Source organism: Yamadazyma tenuis, chromosome 7 (assembly GCF_029203305.1).
Source record: "Yamadazyma tenuis chromosome 7, complete sequence".
NCBI lineage: Eukaryota > Fungi > Ascomycota > Pichiomycetes > Serinales > Debaryomycetaceae > Yamadazyma > Yamadazyma tenuis.
In genome coordinates this window covers 291,957-317,898 of record NC_089467.1, presented here as the reverse complement: position 1 = coordinate 317,898, position 25,942 = coordinate 291,957, and the positions used below count along the sequence as shown (strand labels likewise).

General features: G+C 43.0%; 17 protein-coding genes across 17 annotated transcripts; 8 read left to right on the top strand and 9 right to left on the bottom strand. All coding sequences in view use genetic code 12, as the record gives it.

Annotated features, from left to right (window-relative positions):
* Positions 1-107: 107 nt before the first annotated feature.
* On the top strand, positions 108-1,454 carry PSN45_004923 (uncharacterized protein; the record flags this gene model as incomplete). The annotated part of the gene is made up of 1 exon (XM_006685791.1): positions 108-1,454. The coding sequence occupies one exon, from the start codon at positions 108-110 to the stop codon at positions 1,452-1,454; it is 1,347 nt and encodes a 448-aa protein (XP_006685854.1).
* A 281-nt stretch (positions 1,455-1,735) lies between these two features.
* PSN45_004922 (uncharacterized protein) lies at positions 1,736-4,438 on the top strand (the record flags this gene model as incomplete). The annotated part of the gene is made up of 1 exon (XM_066158398.1): positions 1,736-4,438. The coding sequence occupies one exon, from the start codon at positions 1,736-1,738 to the stop codon at positions 4,436-4,438; it is 2,703 nt and encodes a 900-aa protein (XP_066014495.1).
* Positions 4,439-4,510: 72 nt separating this feature from the next.
* PSN45_004921 (uncharacterized protein) lies at positions 4,511-5,758 on the bottom strand (the record flags this gene model as incomplete). Its single annotated transcript, XM_006685789.1, has 1 exon — positions 4,511-5,758. One exon carries the CDS (start codon positions 5,756-5,758, stop codon positions 4,511-4,513), a length of 1,248 nt encoding a protein of 415 aa, XP_006685852.1.
* Positions 5,759-6,238: 480 nt separating this feature from the next.
* PSN45_004920 (uncharacterized protein) lies at positions 6,239-7,315 on the bottom strand (the record flags this gene model as incomplete). The annotated part of the gene is made up of 1 exon (XM_006685787.1): positions 6,239-7,315. The coding sequence occupies one exon, from the start codon at positions 7,313-7,315 to the stop codon at positions 6,239-6,241; it is 1,077 nt and encodes a 358-aa protein (XP_006685850.1).
* A 676-nt stretch (positions 7,316-7,991) lies between these two features.
* Positions 7,992-10,193, top strand: FAA2_3 (medium-chain fatty acid-CoA ligase faa2; the record flags this gene model as incomplete). Its single annotated transcript, XM_006685345.1, has 1 exon — positions 7,992-10,193. The coding sequence occupies one exon, from the start codon at positions 7,992-7,994 to the stop codon at positions 10,191-10,193; it is 2,202 nt and encodes a 733-aa protein (XP_006685408.1).
* Positions 10,194-10,225: 32 nt separating this feature from the next.
* Positions 10,226-11,821, bottom strand: DLD2 (D-lactate ferricytochrome c oxidoreductase; the record flags this gene model as incomplete). Its single annotated transcript, XM_006685344.1, has 1 exon — positions 10,226-11,821. One exon carries the CDS (start codon positions 11,819-11,821, stop codon positions 10,226-10,228), a length of 1,596 nt encoding a protein of 531 aa, XP_006685407.1.
* An 847-nt stretch (positions 11,822-12,668) lies between these two features.
* mrpl38 (mitochondrial 54S ribosomal protein uL14m) lies at positions 12,669-13,067 on the top strand (the record flags this gene model as incomplete). Its single annotated transcript, XM_006685342.1, has 1 exon — positions 12,669-13,067. One exon carries the CDS (start codon positions 12,669-12,671, stop codon positions 13,065-13,067), a length of 399 nt encoding a protein of 132 aa, XP_006685405.1.
* Positions 13,068-13,208: 141 nt separating this feature from the next.
* Positions 13,209-13,661, bottom strand: PSN45_004916 (uncharacterized protein; the record flags this gene model as incomplete). Its single annotated transcript, XM_006685785.2, has 1 exon — positions 13,209-13,661. The coding sequence occupies one exon, from the start codon at positions 13,659-13,661 to the stop codon at positions 13,209-13,211; it is 453 nt and encodes a 150-aa protein (XP_006685848.2).
* A 293-nt stretch (positions 13,662-13,954) lies between these two features.
* THS1 (threonyl-tRNA synthetase) lies at positions 13,955-16,135 on the top strand (the record flags this gene model as incomplete). Its single annotated transcript, XM_006685341.1, has 1 exon — positions 13,955-16,135. One exon carries the CDS (start codon positions 13,955-13,957, stop codon positions 16,133-16,135), a length of 2,181 nt encoding a protein of 726 aa, XP_006685404.1.
* Positions 16,136-16,246: 111 nt separating this feature from the next.
* Positions 16,247-17,119, top strand: PSN45_004914 (uncharacterized protein; the record flags this gene model as incomplete). Its single annotated transcript, XM_006685783.1, has 1 exon — positions 16,247-17,119. One exon carries the CDS (start codon positions 16,247-16,249, stop codon positions 17,117-17,119), a length of 873 nt encoding a protein of 290 aa, XP_006685846.1.
* An 87-nt stretch (positions 17,120-17,206) lies between these two features.
* PSN45_004913 (uncharacterized protein) lies at positions 17,207-18,139 on the top strand (the record flags this gene model as incomplete). The annotated part of the gene is made up of 1 exon (XM_006685340.2): positions 17,207-18,139. One exon carries the CDS (start codon positions 17,207-17,209, stop codon positions 18,137-18,139), a length of 933 nt encoding a protein of 310 aa, XP_006685403.1.
* A 61-nt stretch (positions 18,140-18,200) lies between these two features.
* Positions 18,201-19,418, bottom strand: CDC11 (Cell division control protein 11; the record flags this gene model as incomplete). The annotated part of the gene is made up of 1 exon (XM_006685781.1): positions 18,201-19,418. The coding sequence occupies one exon, from the start codon at positions 19,416-19,418 to the stop codon at positions 18,201-18,203; it is 1,218 nt and encodes a 405-aa protein (XP_006685844.1).
* A 218-nt stretch (positions 19,419-19,636) lies between these two features.
* KRE9 (Cell wall synthesis protein kre9 precursor) lies at positions 19,637-20,401 on the bottom strand (the record flags this gene model as incomplete). The annotated part of the gene is made up of 1 exon (XM_006685339.2): positions 19,637-20,401. The coding sequence occupies one exon, from the start codon at positions 20,399-20,401 to the stop codon at positions 19,637-19,639; it is 765 nt and encodes a 254-aa protein (XP_006685402.1).
* Positions 20,402-21,453: 1,052 nt separating this feature from the next.
* PSN45_004910 (uncharacterized protein) lies at positions 21,454-22,539 on the bottom strand (the record flags this gene model as incomplete). Its single annotated transcript, XM_066158397.1, has 1 exon — positions 21,454-22,539. The coding sequence occupies one exon, from the start codon at positions 22,537-22,539 to the stop codon at positions 21,454-21,456; it is 1,086 nt and encodes a 361-aa protein (XP_066014494.1).
* A 244-nt stretch (positions 22,540-22,783) lies between these two features.
* On the bottom strand, positions 22,784-23,191 carry PSN45_004909 (uncharacterized protein; the record flags this gene model as incomplete). The annotated part of the gene is made up of 1 exon (XM_006685337.2): positions 22,784-23,191. The coding sequence occupies one exon, from the start codon at positions 23,189-23,191 to the stop codon at positions 22,784-22,786; it is 408 nt and encodes a 135-aa protein (XP_006685400.1).
* Positions 23,192-23,397: 206 nt separating this feature from the next.
* PSN45_004908 (serine/threonine protein kinase) lies at positions 23,398-24,483 on the bottom strand (the record flags this gene model as incomplete). The annotated part of the gene is made up of 1 exon (XM_006685336.2): positions 23,398-24,483. One exon carries the CDS (start codon positions 24,481-24,483, stop codon positions 23,398-23,400), a length of 1,086 nt encoding a protein of 361 aa, XP_006685399.1.
* A 490-nt stretch (positions 24,484-24,973) lies between these two features.
* On the top strand, positions 24,974-25,879 carry SUI2 (eukaryotic translation initiation factor 2 subunit alpha; the record flags this gene model as incomplete). Its single annotated transcript, XM_006685335.1, has 1 exon — positions 24,974-25,879. One exon carries the CDS (start codon positions 24,974-24,976, stop codon positions 25,877-25,879), a length of 906 nt encoding a protein of 301 aa, XP_006685398.1.
* Positions 25,880-25,942: the final 63 nt, after the last annotated feature.

Here is a 25,942-nt window from a genome sequence, read left to right as displayed (position 1 = left end):
GGGTGAGTATTTTTTTTCTTTTGACAAATTTCTTCAAGTCTGCGAGCATTTTATTGTACTTTTCCCACGACTTGTTTTGTGGACCAAACGGCTTCTTCTAATGACAGATGCAATCTCTTATAAATGATCGCAAAGTTGGCCAGATAAGCCCGGGAGAGTTTTGTCGCACCTTGACCGAGTCAGGGTATTCTGCTTTGGCTCAGAACTGCTTCCAAAATGTCTTCCCCATCAACTGCCACAATAATGCGGCGGTCAACAGCTTATCTCTAGAGACTCAGGATTTCCAGTTTTTGTTGAGTGGGTGTGCCGATTCTTCCATCAAGTTGTGGGACTTACACTTCCAGGAACAGCTACTGTCGCAGAATGACGTGGATGACGAATTGCCCGACTATGATAATCCTGTTCGAGTGTTTAAAAATATTGCAACTGTTCCTCGTAAATCGTATCATGATTTTGGTGTTTCTTGTATTCAATGGTGGCCGGTTGATACCGGGATGTTTGTGCTGGGCTCCTTTGACCATACCATCAAAGTATGGGATACTAATGAGTTGAGTGTGGCGTATGAATTCAATCTCAATAACCGTGTGTATTCCTTTGACACAAACTATGAGAATACCTTGATAGCAACCGCCAGTGATCAGCCCTTTATACGGCTTCTTGATCTCCGGTCTGCCTCCAGTGCCCATACACTCACCGGCCACAAGGAAAAGACTCTTTGTGTCAAATGGCACCCTAGAAACCCCAATCTCCTCGCATCAGGAGGATTCGATGGAGAAGTCAAAGTATGGGATATCCGAAGAAGCACCGCATGTTTGTGTCGACTTGATATGCTACGGACCAGCTCCTCTGTGCAGGCGAAGGGGAATTTGTCCAGAGACTCGGTGAAAGCACACCTGGCTCCTGTCAATGGTTTGGTGTGGGACCCATTGGGTACTACTCTTTTCAGTGCCGGTAATGACGATAGAATCAGGGTGTGGGATATGCTCTCATTTACGTATCCACCTGTCAATAAGCTCACGAGTTTCGGGCCTCTCATGAGAAACAAATATCTTCAAACCATTCCCATAACATTGAACTACAGATATGAGAGCGAATTGCAGCATTTAATCTTTCCTAGTGATAACAGTGATATATTTGTGTTCCGAACCATTGACGGCAAACTAGTCAAGCGACTCAATCGTAAAGGATCCAAGAATATTGGCAGAACCTGTTCCATTGCAATGGGTGCACCATTTCTGAATAGGTTCTATTGTGGAACCATAGATGGTGAGATCCTAGCCTTTTCCCCCATTCTAAATACTGTGAAGAAGAGCGACATTATAGACCAAACATATGTGCTCCACCAAGCTCAGATTCATGGTGCCTCCCTTTCTGTGGGTTCCGATGACGAACTTATCAAAAAAGCCAGACTCGCTGTCAAGTCAGGCAATTCTCTAGATATAGACAAGCTATAATGATTTACGACAATTTTGCAGCTAGCGCGATGTTGAGATATTTCTTGGGTTTGGTGGACCTTACACAGTATTCAGACCATTATGGTCAGGCTTAGCCTAACGACGTAGTTCGTCTCGGACTAATGATGTAGTTCTACTATAAACCATATTATACTGTTACTTTTGAAGGGTGTGCCAAGTTTATGCAACACCTCCCCCAAATAAATAGGGAGTGCCCAGATCATTACCAGCGCGATACTCAACTTCCGGAAAAAACCACATCTACTCACAACAACCCTAAAATGCCCAAGGTAAAACTTCAGGTACACCTCGTGCCTATTTCTTTGGGTGAAAGTGAAGCCCATGAGATCCTTAGGTTACGGACCCGAAAGTTCCTTCACTTGGCTGAATGCGGCTCCAATCTTGGTTTGGTATGTAATGAGATCTGTAGCCGCTTCAACAAGCTATATCCAGATGATGAGCATTTGAGAATAGAATGCGTCCAAGATGACAATGGCTGTGATTTGGACCCGGACTACCTCGTCGATGAAGTTTTCACCTCTGGAGATATCATAAGAATCTTGACCCACAACACTTTCCCTCCTTTATATGATATCAGTATAAACTCCTCTTTAGTTCCCGCCGGAGGATATTTAACGGTTCACGGTTCTGCTAATCACAGTGTGACTCCTTACGTTAATAAAGTGGAACAAGCTGCCAATGGTAATGGCAGTCGATTCGATCACCAAAGTACTCCTTTGATTCCTACTGCTCCAGTGTTAACAGCTGACAGCTCGATTCCTGAAAGCAGTCGAAAGCGTACGGCAGAATTCTTCGACACGGCAGACCCCAATATTCCTACAAAGCAAAGAAGATCCATTTGGAGCATGAAGGCCCTGTCTCCGAATGCAACCGTTAATACCACTAGAGACTTCATTGATACTTCAATGAATTCTCTAGTATTACCTCCTCCTTCCAGAAGTCCGGAACAAGACAGGATCATTCCTCAAAAGAGACAAGATAGAACTAACAAGAACAACGGTCACCGGATAACTTCAGGTATGTTGAGCGTTCCCGTTCATACCCAATTGGAAACCCAAGAAGCGGTCACCAGGGCTGCCCTAAAGCCAGATGAAACAGGATTAGAGCAAGAAGAAACAGATGAATCTACCGCTGAACTCGAACAGGAAGAAAACTTTGCCCTTGACAAAAAATCTGTGACTTCAACGGTCCAAAAACCAGTTGAAAAGGCTAATTCAAAGATCTCAAAAAAGGTTGCAACTGTAACCACAGCTGAAGAGATTGAAGAAAAGGGACATATTTTGTCCGAGAAGAACCTTGAAGAACACGAGGAGATAGAGAACCATTGGGCCAACAAAACTTTTCAGCCACCTTCATCCTCTTCTCAACCTCAAAGTAGTCCTACTCCAAATAATCAAAATGGCACTACCCACGAGAGCCTGGACAAAACCATGACTCAGGATCAAATTATAAAAATCATGGAATCTCCCTATAGGGCTAATGCAGCACACCGATTGATAGTTAAAGATACATTGGAAGCTACGAACAAGACACCAAATGTAAAGCTTCACAACACATTGAACAAATTACGAATTGATATGACTGCTACAGCTATTTATCCATCAAGCTCCACAAGGACCAGTCGCCGATTATCTACATCAAGCTCTACAAAAGCGACTCGCAGGTCGTCTGGTAGTCAAAAGTCTAGCTCGACTTCGCAAGACAACCCTGTAATTGAGCCTTCAAATGGTGAGTCGGCCTCTGCTACTGTAACTGGTAACAAACAAAGCAAAATAGAAACAGAAAAGTCTAGCATTGTCGAGGAAAAGACATCCACTACAAAGGTTACAGAAGATCCTGCTGCTACTGCAGAGGAATTCCAGCCACCCCCTAAACGTGGACGTGGAAGACCACCAAAAGTGGTCAAAAGTGGCCCTGTAAAGCCACCAAAAGTAACATCAATCCCCAAAACATCTTCGGAAACATCTGCTCAGGCACCTAGCACATCTAATCTGGCAATCAACGAAGAGCCCCACATCCACCCTGCATCCGAATTACCTGAGAAACAAGCTGCTCCCAAATCACCCGAGAACCAAGCTACTCCCAATTCATCTGAGAAAAAATCTACTCCCAAATCACCTGAGTTAAGTCAAGCAATCCAACCCACTTTTCTGGGGCCTTCATCTTCTGAACCGTCAACGAAACCACCCATCATCCAGCTTGCAAAGGCCAGTATAGAAGCCCCTGCATTGGTAAAAAAAACCGCATTAGCTAAGGGACTTGCAAAGTTGGAACACTCCAGTTCTGACTCGGACTCGGATACCGGTTCCAGTTCGGGCTCTAGTTCTGACTCGGATTCGGGTTCCAGCTCGAACTCTGATTCTGATTCATCGGATTCAAGCTCGAACTCTAATTCTGACTCATCAGCTTCAAGTTCCAGCGCTTCCTCTAACTCGGACTCAGATTCAGGCTCAGATTCAGACTCATCTTCGAGCTCCGGTTCTGGTTCAAGTTCTTCAGTTGCAATAGCGAAGGCTGCTAAACTTGCGACTAAGCCTAATACGGCTAAAATTATACAAAAGAAACTGATTTCAACTAGCATCCAGACGATGCCAGAGCCTGTCATAGCCTCGGAAACCAAGAAACGGAACTCTGTAGAGGCTCTTACTGGTATCCCTGAAAGAAAAAAGTCTTTCATGGATGTTTTGAAAAAGCCAATCTTAAGTTCATTAACAGATTTGGCTAAAATGGGTATTCCGGATGTAAGAGACAAAAACTCTTCCATTCCAGCCAGGCCATCCTCACTTTTACAATCAAAAACCGCCGCTAACAACGAAGATTCCCAGAGTGACAGCGATTCCGATTCCGACAGCAACAGTGAAAGCGATAGTCAAAGTGATGATAGTGAAAACGAAAAGTTCATTTCCAAGAAACGGAAACCCAAGAGAAGAGGTCTTGCAGCATTGTTGAAACAGAAGAGATGACTCGGCCTAAGTATGTAATAAATATATACGGCACTATTGTTCTACTAAGCATCAAACATTTAATCATTGTAATCATTTCAATCTTCTGCCAATAACATCTACTGCCCAGGAGTGATAATCATACTGGTGAAGGAACTTTGAGGGCACCCTGTGCTCTTCTCTTATCAGGAACAATATGTTCTCATAGATCTGGTTGATCCAAATCTGGGCAGTTTTAGGCTGTTCTAAGAATAAGGTACCCACGTACTGTTCAAAATAGTCTGCTATAAACTCCTGTTCGTACCTATAAGTCTTGAATTCCTGGCAAGTGTCAAAGTCCACATCCTTCCAATCATTCAAGTAAGGCACGTAAGTGTCTCTAAACAACCCGTTGACAATGGGATCATCTAAACCCTCGTGTAAGTTGTAAGCTAAAGCCAATCTTGAAAATAAAGTGTTGGTTACAAGAATCGTCTTCAACAAGGTATAAGACTTTTTTCCAAAAAATGTTTCGTTCTTGTATGGAGCAGAATGTTTGAACCGGTACAATAGATTGGAAGACTCCTGTGATAAATAAAAGTCTCCCAAGCCATCAAAGAAGGACAAGTCGTTTCTTATGATTTGAGTGGCCTCACGAGGCTCAATTCCGTTTTCCATTAAAATTCGGTAGAAGCGGTGTGACTCATCCACAAAACCACGATAAAGTTCTTTGTGGACCAAAGATTTCACCAAAAGCTTCCGGTTATGGAGTTTTGGCAAAGGTGGTAATTCAATGCTTATGTGCTTGGTGACAAACAAGTTCAAAGACCGGGGCTTGTTGTTGTACAACAAATCGTAATTGACATCACAGTCTTCATAGTAAGCATTTGCCAACTCCACCACTCGGGTAGTCAACAGGTCGTTCTGGGTTACACGTCTGGTCAACACAGATTCCTTTGATTCCATGTAGATGGAAATCAATCGATCGGTGAACTCGTCAACCTTCTCGCTCGTCTGGTTCAAGAGGATGTAGCCTGCCAGCATGAAGAACAAGCGACACTCGGAAATATTGGCATTAATCTCTCCTTTTATGGCATGGTCGCAGTTGTGTAAATACATCAACTCCTTTAATTTGCTTGCGGCCTCGGTCCCAGCACTCGATTCATTCAACTCCGTGTTGATGAAGGTAGAAATATCGGAGACAAGCGACTTTATGAAGCCTCCAGTGGTAGTACCGATATGTCTGCTTAACTTCTGGTATGACTGTAATCTTATTATATCGTATCCCAAATAATACAAGTGCTGCCGTAGCCATGATCTGGACATATAGGTCTCTATTGGTGCAGTTGTAGATAAAGACATTGTTCTAGGAATTCTTGTCCTGGATACTCTTGGGAATATTATCATGATGGATACAGCAAGGGGTATTTATATGAAGGGGAGAATAATGAATACAAAAACCACGTTTAAATTGCAGTCATTTCTCACTCCTTATCATGTCGCACTTCAAATGACTGCAAAGAAAAACAAACACAATAAACATGGGGAACCCTGAATCGTAAACAGATAAGCACGCAAAGCATGTAGTGATGATGTTGGCTTGATTCCTAGGGATTGGACGGTAGGTAGGGTGTTACAATAGGGTCTGCAAGCACTCCATTGATATCCACCTTGACAAAAAATCTTTTATCTTCTCCTACTGACTCATCGAAATTGGTCATACACTCCCGTATCAGGTTGCAAATCATGGGTACAACTACTTTCGCATATTCAAGGCATACAGGGGATATATTAATGGGTGATTATATCGAGGACATATAGAGGATATGATAAATTCAACAATTAAGGGAGTCTATCGAAAAAGCCAAGCAAGTGATGGGCTTTCTCTTCAGTAGTTCCTTTACCTTTGTACCAAGCAATGATCCAAGAAGGAATAGGGAATCCAAATGCTTCACCCACACCCATTCTATTGGTAATTGGGATCATAATGACAAGAGTTCCCTTTTTGTTACCGTAAGGGATCTTCTTGGTTTTCTGCTTCAAGATATCTACTTGAATCACCAGCTTGAGGGTCTTAGCCAGATAAATCACCAATTCTGAGATGGTGTTTGGGGTGATAGCCACAATATCTCCAAACCCGTAGATGTTGTCATACTTAGTCTGGAAATACTCGTTGGTGATCAATCTTCCCTTATCATCCAAAAGCTCAGCAGGAATGAATTCCGAGTTTGGCTTACCTCCAGTACAGTCAATCACTAAATCGTAGTCAACGGTCTTACCATCAACCACAAGAGACGTAGTACTAAATTCCTTAACATACTTGCCGTTGATGACATTGACACCAATCGTGGCCAACTTGGTCTCAGTCCCAAGTCTTCTACGCTGGCCAAAGAACATTGCTGGATGTTCAGTCCCCGTGTATAAGTCAACCTTGAGGTCTGAAAATCTATCGATTGCCTCAGCTGCCATCTCAATGCCAGTAGGACCTCCACCAATTACAGCAACCTTCTTGGCGGTTGCAAGACCCTCCTCTATGGCTTTCAAGGCAGCCACACTCTTGTCGAGTGAGTCGTAGCATTTGAAAGCATGATTATTGGTTTTGGTTCCGGATGCGATGAAGAGATAATCGTATTTGACAATCTTTTCCTCAGCGGTGGTGATAACCTGGTTCTTCAGAGGGTCGATTTCAAGGACCAAGCCCTTGATGAACTTGGCAGGAGAGTCCTTCAAAATTGTGGAGTTGATTTCTTCAAGTATAACATGAGATGTGTCAACCGCGAGCTTTGGTGTCAAGGGCACGGGGTAAAACTTATCACTTGGGGAGATGAAGGTGATTTTGAACGAATTGTCCAATTTGGCGAAGATTCTGGCGATCGCAAGACCGGCGAAACTAGATCCAATAATAACGACGGTAGACATGCCTACTTTTTAAAAAAGTTTCGTAGGCTCTGTCGATGGTTTTAAATATTCCAGCCTCTGCGGAGCTAACATCGGAGATAATTCTGGTATCTGCAGAGATAATTCTGGCGTCTGTGAACCTGCACATAAGTGTAAATGCTTATAAATATTCCAGCCACTCCGGAGGTAACATCGGAGATAATTATGGCGTCTTCTAACCTGCATACACGTATGCGCTAGAATGTGCAAAAATCAAAAAGTCAAAAATGTGATTTTGCAGCTGCTCAGGTAGGGATCATAGTAAATTGGTATCTCAGGCTCTGTTAAGGTACAGATGTACACAGATTTGGATGAGAAGGTCGTCTTTTGGGCCAGAACAGCTATTATGGGGGCCAGCTTCCAGGGCCTTGTCATCTATAACGAATAGCTGGCATCCTACACCACCCGTGCAGGTAGTAGCTGGTTATTAGTAGACATCAACACCAAAACCATATATTCATCATATCGGCCGTAGCTTATCGGAGATAAATCGGAGTCAAAAATGGTCCTTCCCTTCAAAGTAAGAAATTGATTCTCCACATTTAAATAAGTCCGGCATATGATTTAAACCGAGGTGGGCACCAACGCACCCTATATAAATCTGCATTTCCCCAGATTCGAAACCATCATCTCATATTTAACTTATTCATATCATACGATGTCTCTTGCTGTCGATGAAACCAAGTATGTGGAAGAATTGGTGGAAGCCTCCGTACCTCTAGGAGAGCTTTCTCTTGCAAACTCCAGGCCTGTTCCCCACACTGAAGAAGCTGGTTATTCTCCGATCTACATCAACTCTTTTGTTCAAGACAACTTTGGAGGAAAATTAAGAGAAACCCCTCATCCAAGCTTAGATACATACTATGCCTTGTTTAACCACTGTGTAGCCTTGCACTCCCAAGAAAAGTCTTTTGGAGTCAGAGAAGTTTTAGATGATGGTTCCAGAGGTGAATATGTATGGGAAACATATGGACAAATCAACCAATTGAAGAAACAATTGGGAGCTGGATTCTTGTATGTGTTAAACAACAGTCCATTTCGCCCCAGTGACGAAGTCCAAGAGAAGATCGACAATCACGAAAAGTACGTTGCCAACTTGGACGAAACTTTTTTCATTTCGATCTTTTCTTCCAACAGAAGAGAATGGGCTTTAACCGACTTGGCATGTGTTAATTACTCCATTTGTAACACAGCTTTGTATGATACGTTGGGCCCCACCACCACCAAGTACATTTTGGGGTTGACAAAATCTCCAATGATTGTGTGTTCGAAGGACAAGTTGAAATTGTTGATCGATTTGAAGAAACAGCATCCAGACGAATTGCGGGACTTGATCACCTTGGTGTCCATGGATCTGTTGGACTTGCAGAACCCCTCTTCCAATGATAGATCCCTTCATCAGTACGCAAAAGCAAATAATATCATGCTTTATGACTTCAATCAGGTGATCAAGTTGGGAGAACTCAATTGGAGACCCGATATCCCACCAAAACCAGAAAATATTTATATGGTGAGTTTTACTTCGGGTACCACGGGAGCTAATCCAAAGGGGGTTGTTTTGACTCATAGAAATGGTGTTGCCTCGGCCACCTTTTGTCTTGCCAAAAACCTTACTGCTGCTAGACTTGAAAAGATCAGATACTACAACTTTTTGCCATTAGCCCATATCTATGAAAGAATGAACCTTAACTATGGAATGTTTAGAGGGTACGAAATTGGTTTTCCTTCAACACCATCTCCTTTGTCGTTGTTGGAAGATGTCAAAGCCTTGAAGCCTCATCTCCTAATGTTGGTTCCTAGGGTGTTGACCAAGTTAGAAGCAGCTTTGAAAAACCAAACCGTCAACAACCCTGATAAGCCTCTTTTGCTGAAGTTGTTCACCGCTGCTGTTAACTACAAGATGGAAAAACAATCCCAAGGTGATGGTAATGAAGGAAGACACTTTTTCTATGATAGGTTGATTAATTTGGTTCGTAAAAAGGTTGGGTTTGAAAACATCGGTGCCTTTAGTTCTGGATCGGCTCCCATTGCTCCAGATACCATTAAGTTCTTGAAGGCCATCTTGAATATCGGAATTGCTCAAGGTTATGGATTGACTGAGTCGTTTGCTGGAGTATGTGCATCTCCCAACTATGACAGTGAGCCAGGTTCATGTGGAGCTCCTTCGATCACCTGTGAGATGAGAGTTAGAGAGGTACCTGAAATGAACTACTATGCTAAGGACAAAAATGGTCCTAGAGGAGAATTGCAATTAAGAGGTCCTCAGATTTTCAAAGAGTACTACAAGAACCCAGAAGAAACTTCCAAGGCATTATCTGAGGACGGTTGGTTTTCAACTGGTGACATTGCTGAAATCAATGGCACCACTGGAAGAATTACCATCATTGATAGAGTTAAGAACTTTTTCAAATTGGCTCAAGGTGAGTATATTACCCCAGAAAAGATCGAGAACATATACTTGTCTTGTTTCCCATTGGTTGCCCAGGCATTTGCTCATGGTGAATCCACTGAGTCCTATTTGGTGGGTATTTTAGGTATTGAGTTAGAGACCTCTAAACCTTGGTTGAAGAAGAACTTCAACATTGATGTTTCTTCAAATGAAGAGTTGTTGGAAAAGATGAACGAGAAGGCCATTAAAACCGAGTTCTTGAAGCAAATGAATGCCTCTACCAAGAACTTGTTACAAGGGTTTGAAAAGCTTAACAATATCAAATTGATGGTGGAACCTTTGAAACTTGAAGACGATATTATCACTCCTACAATGAAGATTAAAAGACCTTTGGCCAAAAGATTCTTTAAAGACCCATTGGGTGAATTATACACAGAAGGTTCTCTTTTCAGAAAAGAAACTAAATTGTAGTTGAATAAATTATTAGCCATTTAAATATACACTTATATGTACTTGTATGGATTCATAATACCGTTTGGATCATAGTGGGCCTTCAATTGTTTCATTAATTTGATTTCATTTTCATTCTTGGTGTATCCAATGTAATTCTTCTTTTGAAAACCCAAACCATGTTCAGCAGAAATAGAACCCTTGTGTTGTTGAATCCATTCGTATACAAAAGGCTCTAATACCTCCTCGACCTTCTTGGAATATTCTCTAACACACACATTCAAGTGCAAGTTTCCGTCTCCAACGTGTCCATATCCAACAGCCCCCACCACTGGTTTCGATTCATCGTCCATATCTACCAAACCAGCTTCAGCCAACTTTTCACCAGCAGCATCGACTAAACCGTATAAGTCACTCAAAGGCAATGAAACGTCGTACTTATACACTCCTCCAGCAGAATTACTGGCTTCAGGAAGTGATTCTCTCCAGCTCCACAAACTCTTTACCTGAGCTTCATCCTGGGCAATGATACCATCTTCAACCAATCCATTTTCCATCTGATTACCCAAGAAAGTTTCCAATTTTTCGTCATCATGCTCCTTATTGGAACCACTAGTCTCAATGAGAATGTAAAATGGGAATTCAGCACTCTCGATTGGGTGGTCCAATTTTAAGTATCTTCCGGTCAAGATTTGGGACTTTCCATCCATGAACTCGAAGGCAGACAAAATCTCTCCCAACTCCTTTCTAGTCTCCACAAACACCTTTTGGACAGTTTCATAGCTTGACACTCCCAATAAAGCAACGTTGAACGAGTTAGGTCTGGAAGGACATAAGATAGAAACTCCGGTGATTATTCCAATAGATCCTTCGGAACCAATAAATAATTGTTTCAAGTCGAAACCAGTGTTGTCCTTTCTCAAGGAGTTCATTGAGTTATAGATGGTACCATCTGGCAAAACCACTTCCAATCCCAAAACGCTCCCGTGAAGAGAACCATATCTCAATAATCTCAAACCTCCCGCGTTGGTAGCAACAACTCCTCCCACATGACAAGACCCTTTAGCTCCTAAATCAAGAGGGAAAATGTATCCTTGTTGTCCCAAATAATTGTCTGCGTTCTCTAAAATCACACCGGCATCACATTTCAATATCCCACTAACATTGTCAAAGTGTCTAATTTTGTTTATGCTGGCCACAGAAATAATAATCTCATCAAAGATAGGAATAGAACCTCCCACTAAACCGGTGTTTCCACCTTGGGGAACAACGGCCAACTTCTTCTCATTACAGTATTTCAAGATTTGGCTCACCTGTTCAGCATTTCTGGGTTTTAATACAAGTTTGGATTGACCTCTGTACTTTCTCATCCAATCTTCATTGTAAAACAGTAAGTCGTCTTCATCCGTGAGTATACTGTTGGAATCGTTCAACACGCTCTTGAAATAGTCGATATCGGCGACTTCCAACTTTTTGAAGTCTGGAGATCTACTCACTTTGTCCTTGTAAGTGTCAGCCGTCAATTGGACAGTTTTAGTGGAGTACAAGTTGACTCTGCTGAGACTATAAAAAGGTTTGCACACACCTGTTTTGACAATCCGGGAACCCACAGGACGAACAACCGATGTCAATCTTCTAAGACCAATCATAGTAGAGGGAACAACGGAAAAACTGGGGATTCGATGATATAGTTTACAAGGGTTTATCAAGTCCTTTTGTTTCAATTTAATTTTTCTGTATTGAAAATTTTTTGATTCCGATAAGTCGTGCAATTTGAGTCATAAATAACCGTTTGTGAACTGTGGAGATGCAAATTTAAATTCAATGAATTCTTCACAGTATCAACCCTCCTTTCCTAACACTATCGGTTCCAGCATCTCCAATGCACTTGAATCGGCTAGGACCTATAGTACTGCCTCTCATCCACCTGGAAACGATCACTAGAACATTATAGAGCTCATATCGTTGAATGACTCGTCTGAACAAATCCTGCCCCGAACGCCGTTCACCGCCGTCTTCAACTCCTTGGGACACATTGATGTATTTATGCAACTTGGATGGTTCTATTCCCTTTTTCTTCTTCTTCAACTGCTTGGAGTCAGGATTTAATGTGTTTTGAAGGATTTCTTCCTCTGACAATTCCACCTTCTCGCCTGTTCTCCAGGCATATATGGCAGGATGTGAAGCCTTCTTCATGACCCGTTTGTGCTCTTGTGCAAATAGTTTGAGTGCTTCCTTAACCTCTTGTTCACTGTGCACTTGTATGTGTCTTCCTTGGAATTCAGATCCTCTAAGCTTCACGATATCGGAGCAATACCAATTGATATTTTCGGATGCCTGTGTACCTGTGGAGTATCTGTGTACATTTAGAGAATGCCAGACTGGCTTCCAATGACCCAATCTGCTTAAACAACGAATCTTCCATATACCAGCCATAGGCCTCAAAAGCGTTCCGCGCTTTGATCAAAAAATTTTCAGATAGTTAGAGGTGTGAAGATGATTTACTTGAAGTCTTTATTAAACGTGATAGACAATAGTGGAGCCCAGGTAGTGGAATGTATTAAGGTTTTGCGGCATGGGCCTAGAAACTTTGCTAAGGTGGGCGACGAAATCACGGTGGTGGTCAAACAAGCCAGACCTTTGACGGCAGAGATTACTGGGCTGTCCGCCAATAACAGAGTTAAAAGAAGAGACATCTGCAGGGCCGTGGTCGTGAGAACAAAGGCTCCATTCAGAAGACCAGATGGCTCGACCATTCGCTTCGATGATAATGCGTGTGTATTGGTGAACAAGAATGGAGATCCTTTGGGTACCAGAGTATCATCTGTGGTAGCACAAGAGTTGAGAAACTCCAAGTACACCAAAATTGCCACATTGGCTCCTAAGACGTTTTGATGGAGAGGTTCATGTAAATAGAAGACTAGTAAGAATAAATATATTTGGAACAGCGGATGTCAAGATGTCTAGCTGAGTGTCTATTTCGTGTAAATGTCTACTATCGCCAAGGGTCTATTTCTATGTATATGTCTACTATTGTTATGTGGTAAACGACCCAATACACGGCTCTAGACTGGCAATAAACTCGTTCAACGGTCTGTTGCCCCTGCCATTATCTGGTAAAGTCTGTACTAAATCATAAGCACTGCGCAAAATATCGTTAAATTCGTGCTTCTGATCGAATGAAGCCGTGGAGTTCAAGTATCCGCTCAATTGGCCAATTTGCTCGAGCGGCTCACCTTCTTCACTGTAGCCAGTGCGAGTATCATTGTCACTACCTTCAACATTCTCAAACTCCTCATCCATATCCTCATTCATATCTTCAAACACTGCCATTCTCTCACGAGACTCTGACGAAATGAACTTCGTATGGGTGCTTGGTTCACTGGCCAGACTGCTTTTCTTCTTGAGATCGCTGAGTAAAGAATTCAACTGTCTGGATATGTTGTTTAGTGAGTCCTCCACTATTCGATTCGATTGAAGTCTACTCATATGGGCTTCAAGACTATTAAGATTGGCCCGCTTGTTGAGCAATATCCGATCATTTTCTCGCGATATAGCTCTTATCTTGTCGGCAATGTGAAGTATGCGTTCGTTGTGATGTTGCACCATAAACCACCGTTAACTGCCGTTCCCATCAACCAAGACCAAAAGTCGCGAGCTAAACTGTGCGTACTTTCTGTCCCCCCGCCGTATGTTTTCGCACGCCCTCATTTCATACTTTCAGTTACTCATTCTCACCCAAAAAAAATTCAACACGTCTGTCACATCTCACCACAGGAAACATGTCCAGTGAACTTGAAAATAAAGTAGAAGCGTTGTCGGTGGAGGGTGACAAGCCTCAGGTCCCTGCTTCCAAACCTGTTAAATCGGCTGATGCTAAGGCTCCTAAAAGGGACCCTTTATTGTTGCACCCTCAACCCGATTTCATTGACTCACGTATCAAGATGTTCGATGAATTGAAGGCCCAGTACGATGAGAAAATCAGCACAAAGGAACGTAAGGACATCAAAATCACCTTGAAAGATGGTTCCATCAGAATCGGAAAGGCGTACGAAACCAGCCCAATCGACATTGCCAATGACATTGGAAAGTCTTTCAGTGAAAGACAAGTTATTGCCAAAATTAATGGTCAGTTATGGGACTTAAGTAGACCTTTGGAAGATGATGTCGCGTTGGAGTTCTTGGATTTCGACCATCCCGAAGGTAAACAGGTGTTCTGGCACTCTTCTGCTCACGTTTTGGGAGAAGCTTGTGAATGCCACTTGGGAAGTCATTTGTCATATGGTCCACCAACCAGCGATGGATTTTTCTACGACATGTCTATCAACAACGGAGAAGGGGTTGTTTCCCAAGCTGATTTCGCCAACTTGGAAAAAGTTGCTACCAAGGGTATTAAGGAAAAGCAGAAGTTTGTTAGGTTAGAAATGACTAAAGAACAATTATTGGAAATGTTCGCCTACAACAAATACAAGGTGCAGTTTATCCAAGAAAAAGTCCCGGATGGCACTTCCACTACTGTGTACAGATGTGGGCCATTGATTGACTTGTGCTTGGGTCCTCATATTCCACACACAGGTAGAATTAAAGCTTTCAAAGTGTTGAAGTCCTCATCTTCATACTTTTTGGGTGATTCTGCCAACGACTCTTTGCAAAGAGTGTACGGTGTTTCTTTCCCTGACAAGAAGTTGATGACTGAGCACTTGCAGTTTTTGAAAGAAGCCAGTGAAAGAGATCATAGAAAGATTGGTAAAGAACAAGAATTGTTCCTTTTCCATGAAATGTCTCCAGGTAGTGCGTTCTGGTTGCCTCACGGTGCCAGAATCTACAATGGTTTGTGTGAAATGCTCAGAAGTGAATACAGACAAAGAGGTTTTGAAGAAGTCATCACTCCAAACATGTACAACTCCAAGTTGTGGGAAACTTCTGGTCATTGGGGCAACTACAAAGAAAACATGTTCACCTTCGATGTGGAAAAGGACACCTTTGGTTTAAAACCAATGAACTGTCCTGGTCATTGTCTTATGTTCAAGTCTAGAGAAAGATCTTATAGAGAATTACCTTGGCGTGTTGCTGACTTTGGTGTGATTCACAGAAATGAATTTAGCGGTGCATTATCTGGTTTGACTAGAGTCCGTCGTTTCCAACAAGATGATGCCCATATTTTCTGTACTGAAGATCAAATCGAACAAGAAATCAAGGGTTGTTTTGAATTCTTGAACAGAGTTTATGGTATCTTTGGTTTCGAATTCGAAATGAAATTAAGTACCAGACCTGACAAATATGTGGGAGAATTAGAAACCTGGAACAAGGCTGAAGCCAAGTTGGAAAATCAATTGAACGAATTCTTGGGTAAAGGCAAATGGGAAGTAAACCCTGGTGATGGTGCTTTCTATGGTCCAAAGATCGATATTATGATCAGTGACGCCTTGAACAGATCGTTCCAATGTGCCACTATACAATTGGATTTCCAATTGCCTCAAAGATTCGAGTTGGAATTCAAGTCTGAAACCAACGATAAGCAAAATAGTGTTTCCAGACCAGTAATGATCCACAGAGCTATTTTGGGTTCTATTGAGAGAATGACTGCCATTTTGATTGAACATTTCAAGGGTAAATGGCCATTCTGGATCTCTCCAAGACAAGTGTTGGTTGTGCCTGTCGGGGTTAAATACAACGAATATGCCGAATCTTTGAAAGAACAATTAGTCAAGAAGTACGGGTTCTATGCCGACGTGGATGTCACCGGTAACACTTTGCAGAAGAAGGTGAGAACCGGGCAATTGTACAAATATAACTTCATTTTCATTGTCGGTGAACAAGAACAGCAAGAGAATAGTGTCAATGTGAGAAACAGAGATATTCAAGAAGACCAAGGTAAGAACGAAACTGTTGCATTCGAAACCGTCGTCAAGCAATTGGCTGACTTAAGAGACGAAAAGAGAAGAGACAACAAGTTGGTGTAGATAGCGTATAATAAGAAGTAATCCATTAGTGGTTGTAGATGGACTGTCGTGCGCACACGACGGGGTCTGGGTATAAGGCTCGCGAGCTCCATCAGGTTAGCAAACCTGTAAATGAGCACAAACACTGAATCCAATGACAACAGTAATGGCACCAGCCAGGCCCTGGTTCCTTTATCCCCAGAAAATCCACTCACCAAGGTGCTAACTCCAGCCCAGTTTAACGCCAGTGTTCATTTCTATGAGGCAGATCAACAATTAACACCCCAAGACAGAACCGAGATTAAGAAAGACTTTGAACGAATTCTCCCTAGAATCTCCATTGCAAGCAACGTGGCCTCACTTGTGGGATTCTTCAGTTTAACGGTGTTCAAGAGATTGAGCAATCCGGTCCAAGATTTGACTGCCAACCCCAATCCGTTAAAACCCCGGTCTTTCATTCACAAACCGTTTCTCTCGTTTTTGTGTGGTCTAGGAGGATTGGTCCTTGGGGGAGAAATTGCCGGGAAACAGCAGTTCAACAGTCAGATCGTTCGGTTGCAGGGCATTCCTGAGAAGGAGAGACAGTTGGGTGTGTGGAAAACAATCGAAAGACACCAATCGTCAATGTTCTATCTCTACTATAGGAGGACTAGTGAAGACCCTTCGTACATTCTAAAAGATCCCCGTGAATTTACCGCAACCCAGAAGCACGAAGTCCACTACCATCCCCCAAGTCCTACAAGCAGTAGCAAGGTATTCCGCAAAGATGACGACAGACAAGTCATTGACCCTGTTACTAAAGATCTCACAGTGTGGGAGCGAGTGAGAGTTGCCAACGGATACGGAACTAACCCCAACAACTCTCTAGAGACGTCCGACACTTCGATCGATTCCACCGCCGAGTTTGACGGTGGCGAAATAGTCACTACAGAAGACGAGTCCGAAAGGACAATCGTTCCTACGTCGGCCTGGGAAAGAATCCGTAAAAGCTCTAAATCTCTGTAAATAGGTGAATGGAAAAAATTGTGTGAGCACCGAGAACGAGCGCACCAACATCCTCAACACGTAAACACACTCACTACGACCAACACAATGGATTTTAGAGATTCTGGTGAATTATACACGGTGGTGACCCAGTTCTACACGGGGCAGCATTCCAAGGTGGTCGAGTACTCGTTGAATCAGTTCAGCGACGAAAGCCAACTAAAGTTGTTGGAATTCCAAGTGAGATCAACTGTGTCCTTGGGTAAAGATGCATCCAAATTGATTGACGACGGAAAGGCTCAGTTCCCAGATAACGAGCCTTTGTTCTCCTTGTTGAGTGCATGGAACGACTTACACAGCTTTGGGGTCGACGACTCAACTTATTTTGAGGATGTGAAGGAACCTGAATTTGAGTTGCAAGCTATTTTGACTTCTTTCTACATTGTCAAATTTTTAAAGAATATCGACGGAGCGATCAGCTTGTTGACCAAGTACATCGACGACTCTAACATGTTGAAAATCAACGAGTTGGAGCCATACTTGGTATTGATCCAGTTACATTTGATTCAAGGTAACTTTGGTGCCGCCAACAAAATCTTCAACAACTTCGAGAACTTTCCTGACAGTGCCAAAGACAGCATAGTCTATCAGGTGTTGGAAAGTTGGGTTCTGTCCATCAAGGGAGAAACGGAAAACATCAACAATGCTTACTATTTCTATGATGAAATCTTGTCGAACGACTTTGAAAATGATGAATCTGGAAAATTCAAAATCTTAAACACTTTACTTGTTTTGACCATCAAGTTGAAACACTACCCGGAAGCGTATGAGTTGGTGAAGCAGATCAATACCTTGGATGTTAAACAGGTGGATGACTACCTCGCAAACCAAATAACCTTAAACTACTTGACTGGTAAAGCTGAAAATAACGACGAGTTGATCAGCAAGTTGAAAATATCGAACCCAGACCATGCATACCTCACGGACCGTGCTGTGAAAAATGAAAAGTTCACCGATATCGTCAACAAGTATAAGAACTAGGATATATAACTGTGTTTATTGTATAGGTACCGTAAATGTACAACACTAAACTACCACTAAACTAAGCTTCGGCATCTATCTTGACTATATCACCATCTTCGTTCATCTTCAATCCTTCAGCCAACAATCTCTTCTCAATCTCCTTCAATTCCTGTTCACGTTGCAATAATTCATTACGTTTGTTGATTAAATCTTGGTGGACTCTTTCCTCAAACTTCTTCAATCTCTCTTCCTCCAACTTTATTTGTTCTTCCTTCAACATATAATCGTCTTCGGTGGTATCCTTAGAAACTGATTCCAAGTCTGTTTTGGAAGATGGAGGTTGTGATACTCTTTCGCCATCTATGTATTGGAATTCTTTTCCCGACAACGCTTCGGTTCTGTAGTTTTCGTAGATCACTTCGTGAGTGATTTCCTTGAATTCATTCAAATGCGTAATTAATAATACATTTTTCAATATGGTGAAGTCGTTATATTCGGGCATCTCAATGTTAATGGGCTTGGAGTTGAGAGGATTTAATACTCTCAATTTCAACAACTCATCTTCTTCCGCATTGGAGGGCTTGAATTCGTTGGCTCCAATGATGGCAAACGGTAACAACGAATTCAAGTATTTATTGTACTCAATGATTTCCTCGTCAATGTAGTCCAGTTCATATTCGTATTCGTTAAATTTATAGTGGTTGATTCCGTAGCTGTCCAAATCCTCCAAGATTAACTTCTTGTTCTCTTTTAATTCTTCGGGGGTCAACGAGTCACTCTTTCCAATGACAGGTATCAAGTTGACCAATTTATTCACATGAAGAAGAAACTTGACGTCGATTTCAGATAACCCATGGCTAGTAGGATTGATCATGTAGAGCAATACGTGGATTCGGCCATCTTTGAAACGAGGGTTTCTCTTGACCCTGCTCTCTTCCAACAACACCTCATCATATTGGTGTCTGATAAAGTCAACAATCACTTTGAAATCATCATCACAGTTAATAGAATTGGCAAAATTAGGAGTGTCAATGATGTTCAACAGAATCTTGTGTCCCTCATTGTCTTCCAACTCGACATTTTCATGTCTTAACGTCAATTTTTTGGAAAATGGATCTTGGTCAACAGTGGAAGATGTAGGCACGATCGAGTTCCCTCCACACAACGAATTGATGAAAGTCGACCGTCCAATCCCACTTTCTCCAATCACCATGATGGAGAAGTTGATCAGCTTTTTAAGGGTCTTTTTCTTACGCAAAGCGGCGGAGGATGCATTTGGGTCTTGGAAAAACGACATTGCTAAGCTTCAGTTTTCGTCAATGTGTTTTGGTTTTAGTTTTGGGATTTTTCGTTGACGCGTTCGACTGGGGGTCGTGCACAGGCCGGGCGGCAGCAGAGAGACAGCGCAGAAATTCGCACCACCGGGGCGGTGCTGCACAAACCCGGCGGTATCTACGGTGAGTATGGGTCTATCAGAAAAATACATTCAGTGCCAACACATACTTAGTTTTATCTCTAGTCCAACCATCTTTTACGCTTGGAGGCCGTGCTTAAGCTGGCAGGAGTCACTCTTTCCAGTGGATCGTACTTGACGGAAGGGGTTGGGGCTACCGCTGCCCAATTATGAAGCGATTTAGGTGTGTAAGACCAACCAGGTGTTACTGTTGTCAAACAGTTGGGAGATCCATGAAGGCTCGGGAAGTATGATACACTACTGGTAGGGAACATTCTGCTCCACGTAGAGCCTCTCAATGTGGTATGGGGTTGAAGTTGCATAGGGGCATACTTGGTTTTACCTGATTGTAAAGTGTAAGTTATGGAAAAAGATTTGGAGTTAATTGAGGTATCAGCTCCAACCGTTTGATCTGGAGGAGAGCCATCATCAAATGTGTTTTGAACCGTCAATTCCTTTGTGGACCCAGTCATGTCCTTTAATTCAAATCGGTTACTGTAGTGCGTGGTAAATTTGGAGGAGGAAAATTCAATGTACACCTGGAAGAAATAGTAACCATCATCACAGGCATCAACATCGATACTAAGAGTCTCGGAAAAATCGTCATTACCCGTGGTGTAGTCTTTATATTTAACCAAGTAGTCAAAACATTCGATAGGATAACTTCCACTACCCGTACACAATAAGATCGAATATTTGTCGGCCTTGGATAAGGACCACTCATCATCAGATCCATCATCTTTCCATGCTATGGGGACTTTAACAGAGCTTCCTGAGGCGGTGAATGTTTTGCTTGTGTCCGGAGATGTGAGCGATACATCGGCCATTACTTTGACAACCAAAGTGAAGAGTATTAAAACAAACCTCATGGTCTAACAGGGGTATAATCAATGCAAAAAGAACGAATCTGGAGAATGTAACAAAAGGGTGAGATCAGCGAAGGTATGGCGACAGCGTGTTTATGGTTGTCGCTGGGGCAGATTTATGGATGTTTTGAAGGAGAAACTGCTGGGGGATGGCACTTAGACCAGGATATTTATAAAAACCTCAACAAGAAAAGTGTTATGGTTTACAGAGAAAAAAAACTCATGTTTGGGAATGAGCAACACACCGCGAGGCGCACGGGTTCAAGTCCAGTGGCGCGGGCGCTAGCACCAAGGTAGAGACAGCGCTGGCGGTAGGTGCGCGCACTCGGCCGCCTATCGTTTCAGTTGGTTCAGAGGTGGTCGGTGCACGCACGCATATTTTCGTTCAGTTGCAGGTGGCAGCCTGGCAACGCGCTGACATCTGTCTCAGGGAGTGTTTATTGGAATATGCACAGGTAATATCGATTTTATGTACAGTGGACGTGGTGATCTTCAAAGTAATCACCTCACAAATAGTGTCTCTTGGCCTGGGAGCGTGTCACCACTCCATCAGACTTCTCATGGGTTCTCTTCTTACCACATAGTCCAAGTAATGTCAAGTAATGAAGAAGCATATCCATAATTAACTGAGAATCAAAAAGAGGAGAGAATGATATATTTATATACGGCTGCGAAAAGAAACCTGGAAACTCCGGCCCTGTGAAAGTCTAGAAAAAATGGGGCGGCCTTACAGGTTGTTTGTGATTATATTCGGAAATAGCACTCATGGGGAACATTGCACCGTTTAGACATCCGGCCGCTCTTGGCACTGGCTGCCAGATTTAGAATTTCTCCGAGCCATCGCCGCCCGGATGGAGCGGATGCGTCAGCCGCTCCTAGCTACGTCCGCCCGTACACCGCTTGGTACTATAGTTATACAAGTATTTGTAATGCTTTATTAATCGACTGACAAGTAACATTAGATAACCCTCTACATCATTTATTGCCAACTTCTCACAACTTTTGAGCCGCATCTAAGCCAACGCATACCCAGAGGCGTAGCTGACGCTACTGTCGTGGACGTTGATAACAGACGAACTCTGACTGTATCCTAACCAATGGAACGCGGAACCCTCAGGGCCCGCACCGGAACTAATATAATCGCCCGTGCCGGCCACCGTGTTTGCGTGCGCGTCCGTGCCCGCGCCCGTGCCCGCAGTGGCGGTGGCGGTGGCAACGGCGGCCGCTGCCCTTTCTCCCTCAAGGAGCCGCATCACCACCATCAACGGCTTTTCCCCACAAATGGTGTTCCTGGTCTTTTCAATATACCGCTTCCAATCCTTCCATGTTCCGTGGCTGGCAATATGCATCGCCACCCTGTCAAGAATCTCTATGCTTTCATGAATCTCGGTGGTGTCAAGCTGCTTGTTTGAGCGCACTGTCATGAGCTCTGCTACAACATCATCTATTCCTACAGCCGTGTAGTCCAACGGCTTGGGGACATATTGCGTGTAGTTGAAGCGCTCTCCCCAGTGGCAAAAGTCGGAGCTTACCACGAACGTATTGGCTGGGTCACTAAAGTACGGGGCCAATGCGCGGCAAACGGCATCAGCACAGGGTCCATCCATGCCACTAATCATTATTGGTACAATGGTAACCCCTGCGGACTTCTGGTCAATGTCAAGCCGATGCTTGATGAAAGGACAGTGCATTTCGAACGAGTGTTCGTCCTCATCGGTTTCGGCATCCATGTACTGGAAAACACGTTTCCCCAGATGTAACCCTTGAGTGAGGTGATGGTTGATGGATGTGTCAACTGGTAATTTCCCAATGGGTGTGTCATAAAAGGCATAGTGGCTGACCTTTACGTGGTTACGGAAGTACACGTGATGGCTGGGGCCAAGAATAAACACTCGCTGGACATGGTCGGTGTCCCAAGCACTGAATGTTTCCGCTAGACGGTGACCGCTATAGCTGAAGCCAGCATGGGGACCTACAAGAACTCGGGCACGGGGGATGGGGTTGACCTTGTTGGCAAAAAACCCAGTTATCTGGGTGTGTAGCGCATGACGGCTACCACTGTACCACGAACCAGAGTGTGTGGCGGGTCTGGTGGACATGTGGAGTTGAACAGTAAGGGAGAAATTGATTTGATTTAGGTGCGACTGCAAACTTGCGATTGCCCAATCCAGAAGACAAAGCAGCCGATGAGCATAGACCGGCAATTCTCTGTATATGTCACGAGTGGAGGTGTGATCTGAATGGGGTGTGTATGTGTTCTTTGCACTGAGGCCATATTTGTGCATTGTAGCTATTTACTTCTTGCAGTTATTACTGCTTGTAGTTATTACTGCTTGCAGTTATTTACTTCTTGGTGATTTCCACTGTCCAGTCGACAGTTTGGATCTCTTTATCATCGATGTAGTAAGTGGAGGTCATTGGAGTCTTTCCTCTGAACAAGAATCCAGCAGGGGTGGTTTCTTGGTCAAACTCAACCAGGTATGGCTCTTCTCTGGGTTCAAACGACTCTCCCAAAATTCTCTCGGTTCTCTTCACCACAATACCGGCCTTGCGACCTATTTGGATATACTTGAAGTTCTTGACGGGCTTGTTGATTTTGAAATAGATGGTGACGACGTAATTGGTTCCTTCTGGAATGCTCATTTCAATGTTTTCAGCCCCAGCAACTGGCACTGTCAATAGCTCTTCCCGGCCTTCGATTTTGAGGACAAACTTAAGAATTTCGTATTCTCCCGATTCTGGAATTCCCATTATGTGCTAGAATTTATGTGATGAGTAAAAACTGGGATGTATAGCTCATTTTATATGGTGCTATAATAGTGCGGACCTCGGTATTTTCTGGCGGTGTGTCAAGGACACCAATTTATTGTGGGGTAGGTTTTTGTCCCGTGGTGAAACTCAGTCTTACAGCATTTGAACTTGCCCTTTTACCCGGGGCTACGGTAAATAAACCTTGTTCAATTCCTACCCCGGATAGTTTTGAAAGCTCTTACTTCCCAGTCCAACCGGGTCTTCAAGCTGTCAAAATCTTCACATTCACTCTCAAACAGAAAATCAAAAATCAGAGCGCAATTGGCCTCGCACTCCTCCTGTCTAATGCCTGTGAAGAAACTGTGATTCAATGCTTGTACCACATTTAACCGCTGGTTGGGATCCCACTTCAAGAATCCTTCGAGAATATCCACCGCTAGGCTCGACGCAATTGGATAGATCTTGCCAAACGGTATCGGCTGGAAGTTGACCTCTAACACATTCAATTGCCATCTTAGTGATCTGACCAACCGGTACGGAGGACTCCCAAGTACCTTGATGATCTCTGTAAGCTGAAGCACCTGGTCTTTTCCCTTGAACAACGGCTCACGCCCATATAATTCGGCCAAAATGCATCCCACCGCCCAGAGATCAATTGGTTTATCGTACTTACCGATGCTTAGCATGAGCTCTGGGGCCCGATACCACCGAGTCGCCACATAATTGGTGATAGGAACCCCACTAATCTTCCGGTACTTACTACTTATTCCTCTAGCAAGCCCAAAGTCACATATCTTTAGAGCTCCCTCGGCCGTAACCAAAATATTACCAGGCTTCAAGTCACGATGGATCACATCAGCAGAGTGTATATACTTCAACCCGCACAACAACTGGTAAACAAAGCTCTGGATATGAAATTCACTGAATTGGCTTTCAGAATAAATCACTGATGCAAGATCATACTGACATAATTCCTGGAAACAGTAAAGACCATCATACGGTTGGTTGTAAACCACGTCCAAGTCCACTAACGAGATGATGTTGGGGTGTCCTCTAAAGTGTATCATGAGCTTCAACTCTCGAATGGCTCTCTTCATTAAAACTGGTTTTTTGAATATGGAATTGACTTTCTTGATGGCTATCTGAGCGCCATCGTAAGAAGAGTTTTTTGCTGATACTGTGTCAATCGCAGAACAGACAAGTCCATAAGACCCTTTTCCAAGAACCAGTACAATTTTGTACCGATCACTGATGAGAAAGTTGACGTCTGTTGTACTTAAAACTTCAGTCATATCCAAGTTGTGTTTGTGGAGACTGGTATTTTATTGCAGAACAGCGCGGCTGCAAAAAACTGCGAGAAGGCTTTGGGTCTGGAGAATTACAGAGAGTTACTGTGAAAATCGAAAAGAAACCTTGTTATGGATCATTCAACATCTGCTCAGTCTCTGAGGGGTCTGTGTATTATAAGTATGCATGTAGTACTCCACGTAGGTGTTGGGTTTAATCTATTTTGATTGAATGATCTCAATCCAATTGCAGAACCTGAAACTCTCCCGTTAAAAAGGAACAATCAAACTTTAGTCTTCGTTATCAGTGATGAGCTGCTTGGAGTATCTCTACTGATATTGTAGAATTGGTGGTGAATAGATCCGTTTGGAACCGCAAGATGTGGGCTCGAATTTTGTGAGAGGGCACGCGCCGCACACGACCGGCCGAAGTGAAAAAGTTTTCTCAAGAAGTGTGTTACAAAATCAGTGCAATATTTATAGTTAACTGTCAAACATGAGTTCTTCACACTGCAGATTCTATGAGAACAAATACCCCGAGGTTGACGAGGTCGTCATGGTCAACGTCCAGGAAATCGCAGAAATGGGTGCCTACGTGAAGTTATTGGAGTATGACAATATCGAAGGGATGGTCTTATTGTCTGAATTATCTAGAAGAAGAATCCGTTCGATTCAGAAATTAATCAGAGTTGGTAAGAACGAAGTCGCTGTGGTTTTGAGAGTCGACAAAGAAAAAGGTTACATTGATTTGTCCAAGAGAAGAGTTTCTGCCGAAGATATTGTCAAGTGTGATGAAAGATACAACAAATCCAAGGCTGTTCATTCGATCTTAAGACACTGTGCTGAAAAATTCAACATATCTTTGGAAGACTTATACCTGACTATTGGCTGGCCTTTAAGTAGAAAGTTCGGACATGTCTATGATGCATTTAAGATCTCTATCACGGATCCTTCTGTGTGGGAAAATGTCACTCCTCCATCCAAGGACATTTTGGAAGAGTTACAATTGTATATTAGCAGAAGATTGACTCCACAAGCCATAAAAATAAGAGCTGATGTTGAAGTGAGTTGTTTCAGTTACGAAGGTATCGATGCTATAAAGAATGCCTTGAGAGAAGCCGAATCCATCTCTACCGAACAAATGCAAGTTAAAGCTAAATTGGTTGCTGCTCCTTTGTATGTTATTTCATGTCAAGCATTAGATAAGGCTCAAGGTATAGAGGTATTGAACGAGGCGATCGAAAAAGTGCAGGTATCCATTGAAAAAGCTGGAGGTAATTGTAAGATTACCATGGCACCAAAAGCAGTTACTGCCACTGAGGATGCTGCTTTACAAGCTTTGTTGGAAAGTAAAGAAGAAGATGACAAAGATACTTCTGATGAAGAGGAAGATGATGATTAATGCTTTTGCTCGGTTCCTCCATTCTTGTATTAATAATTATAATATACATTTTAAATATACAAA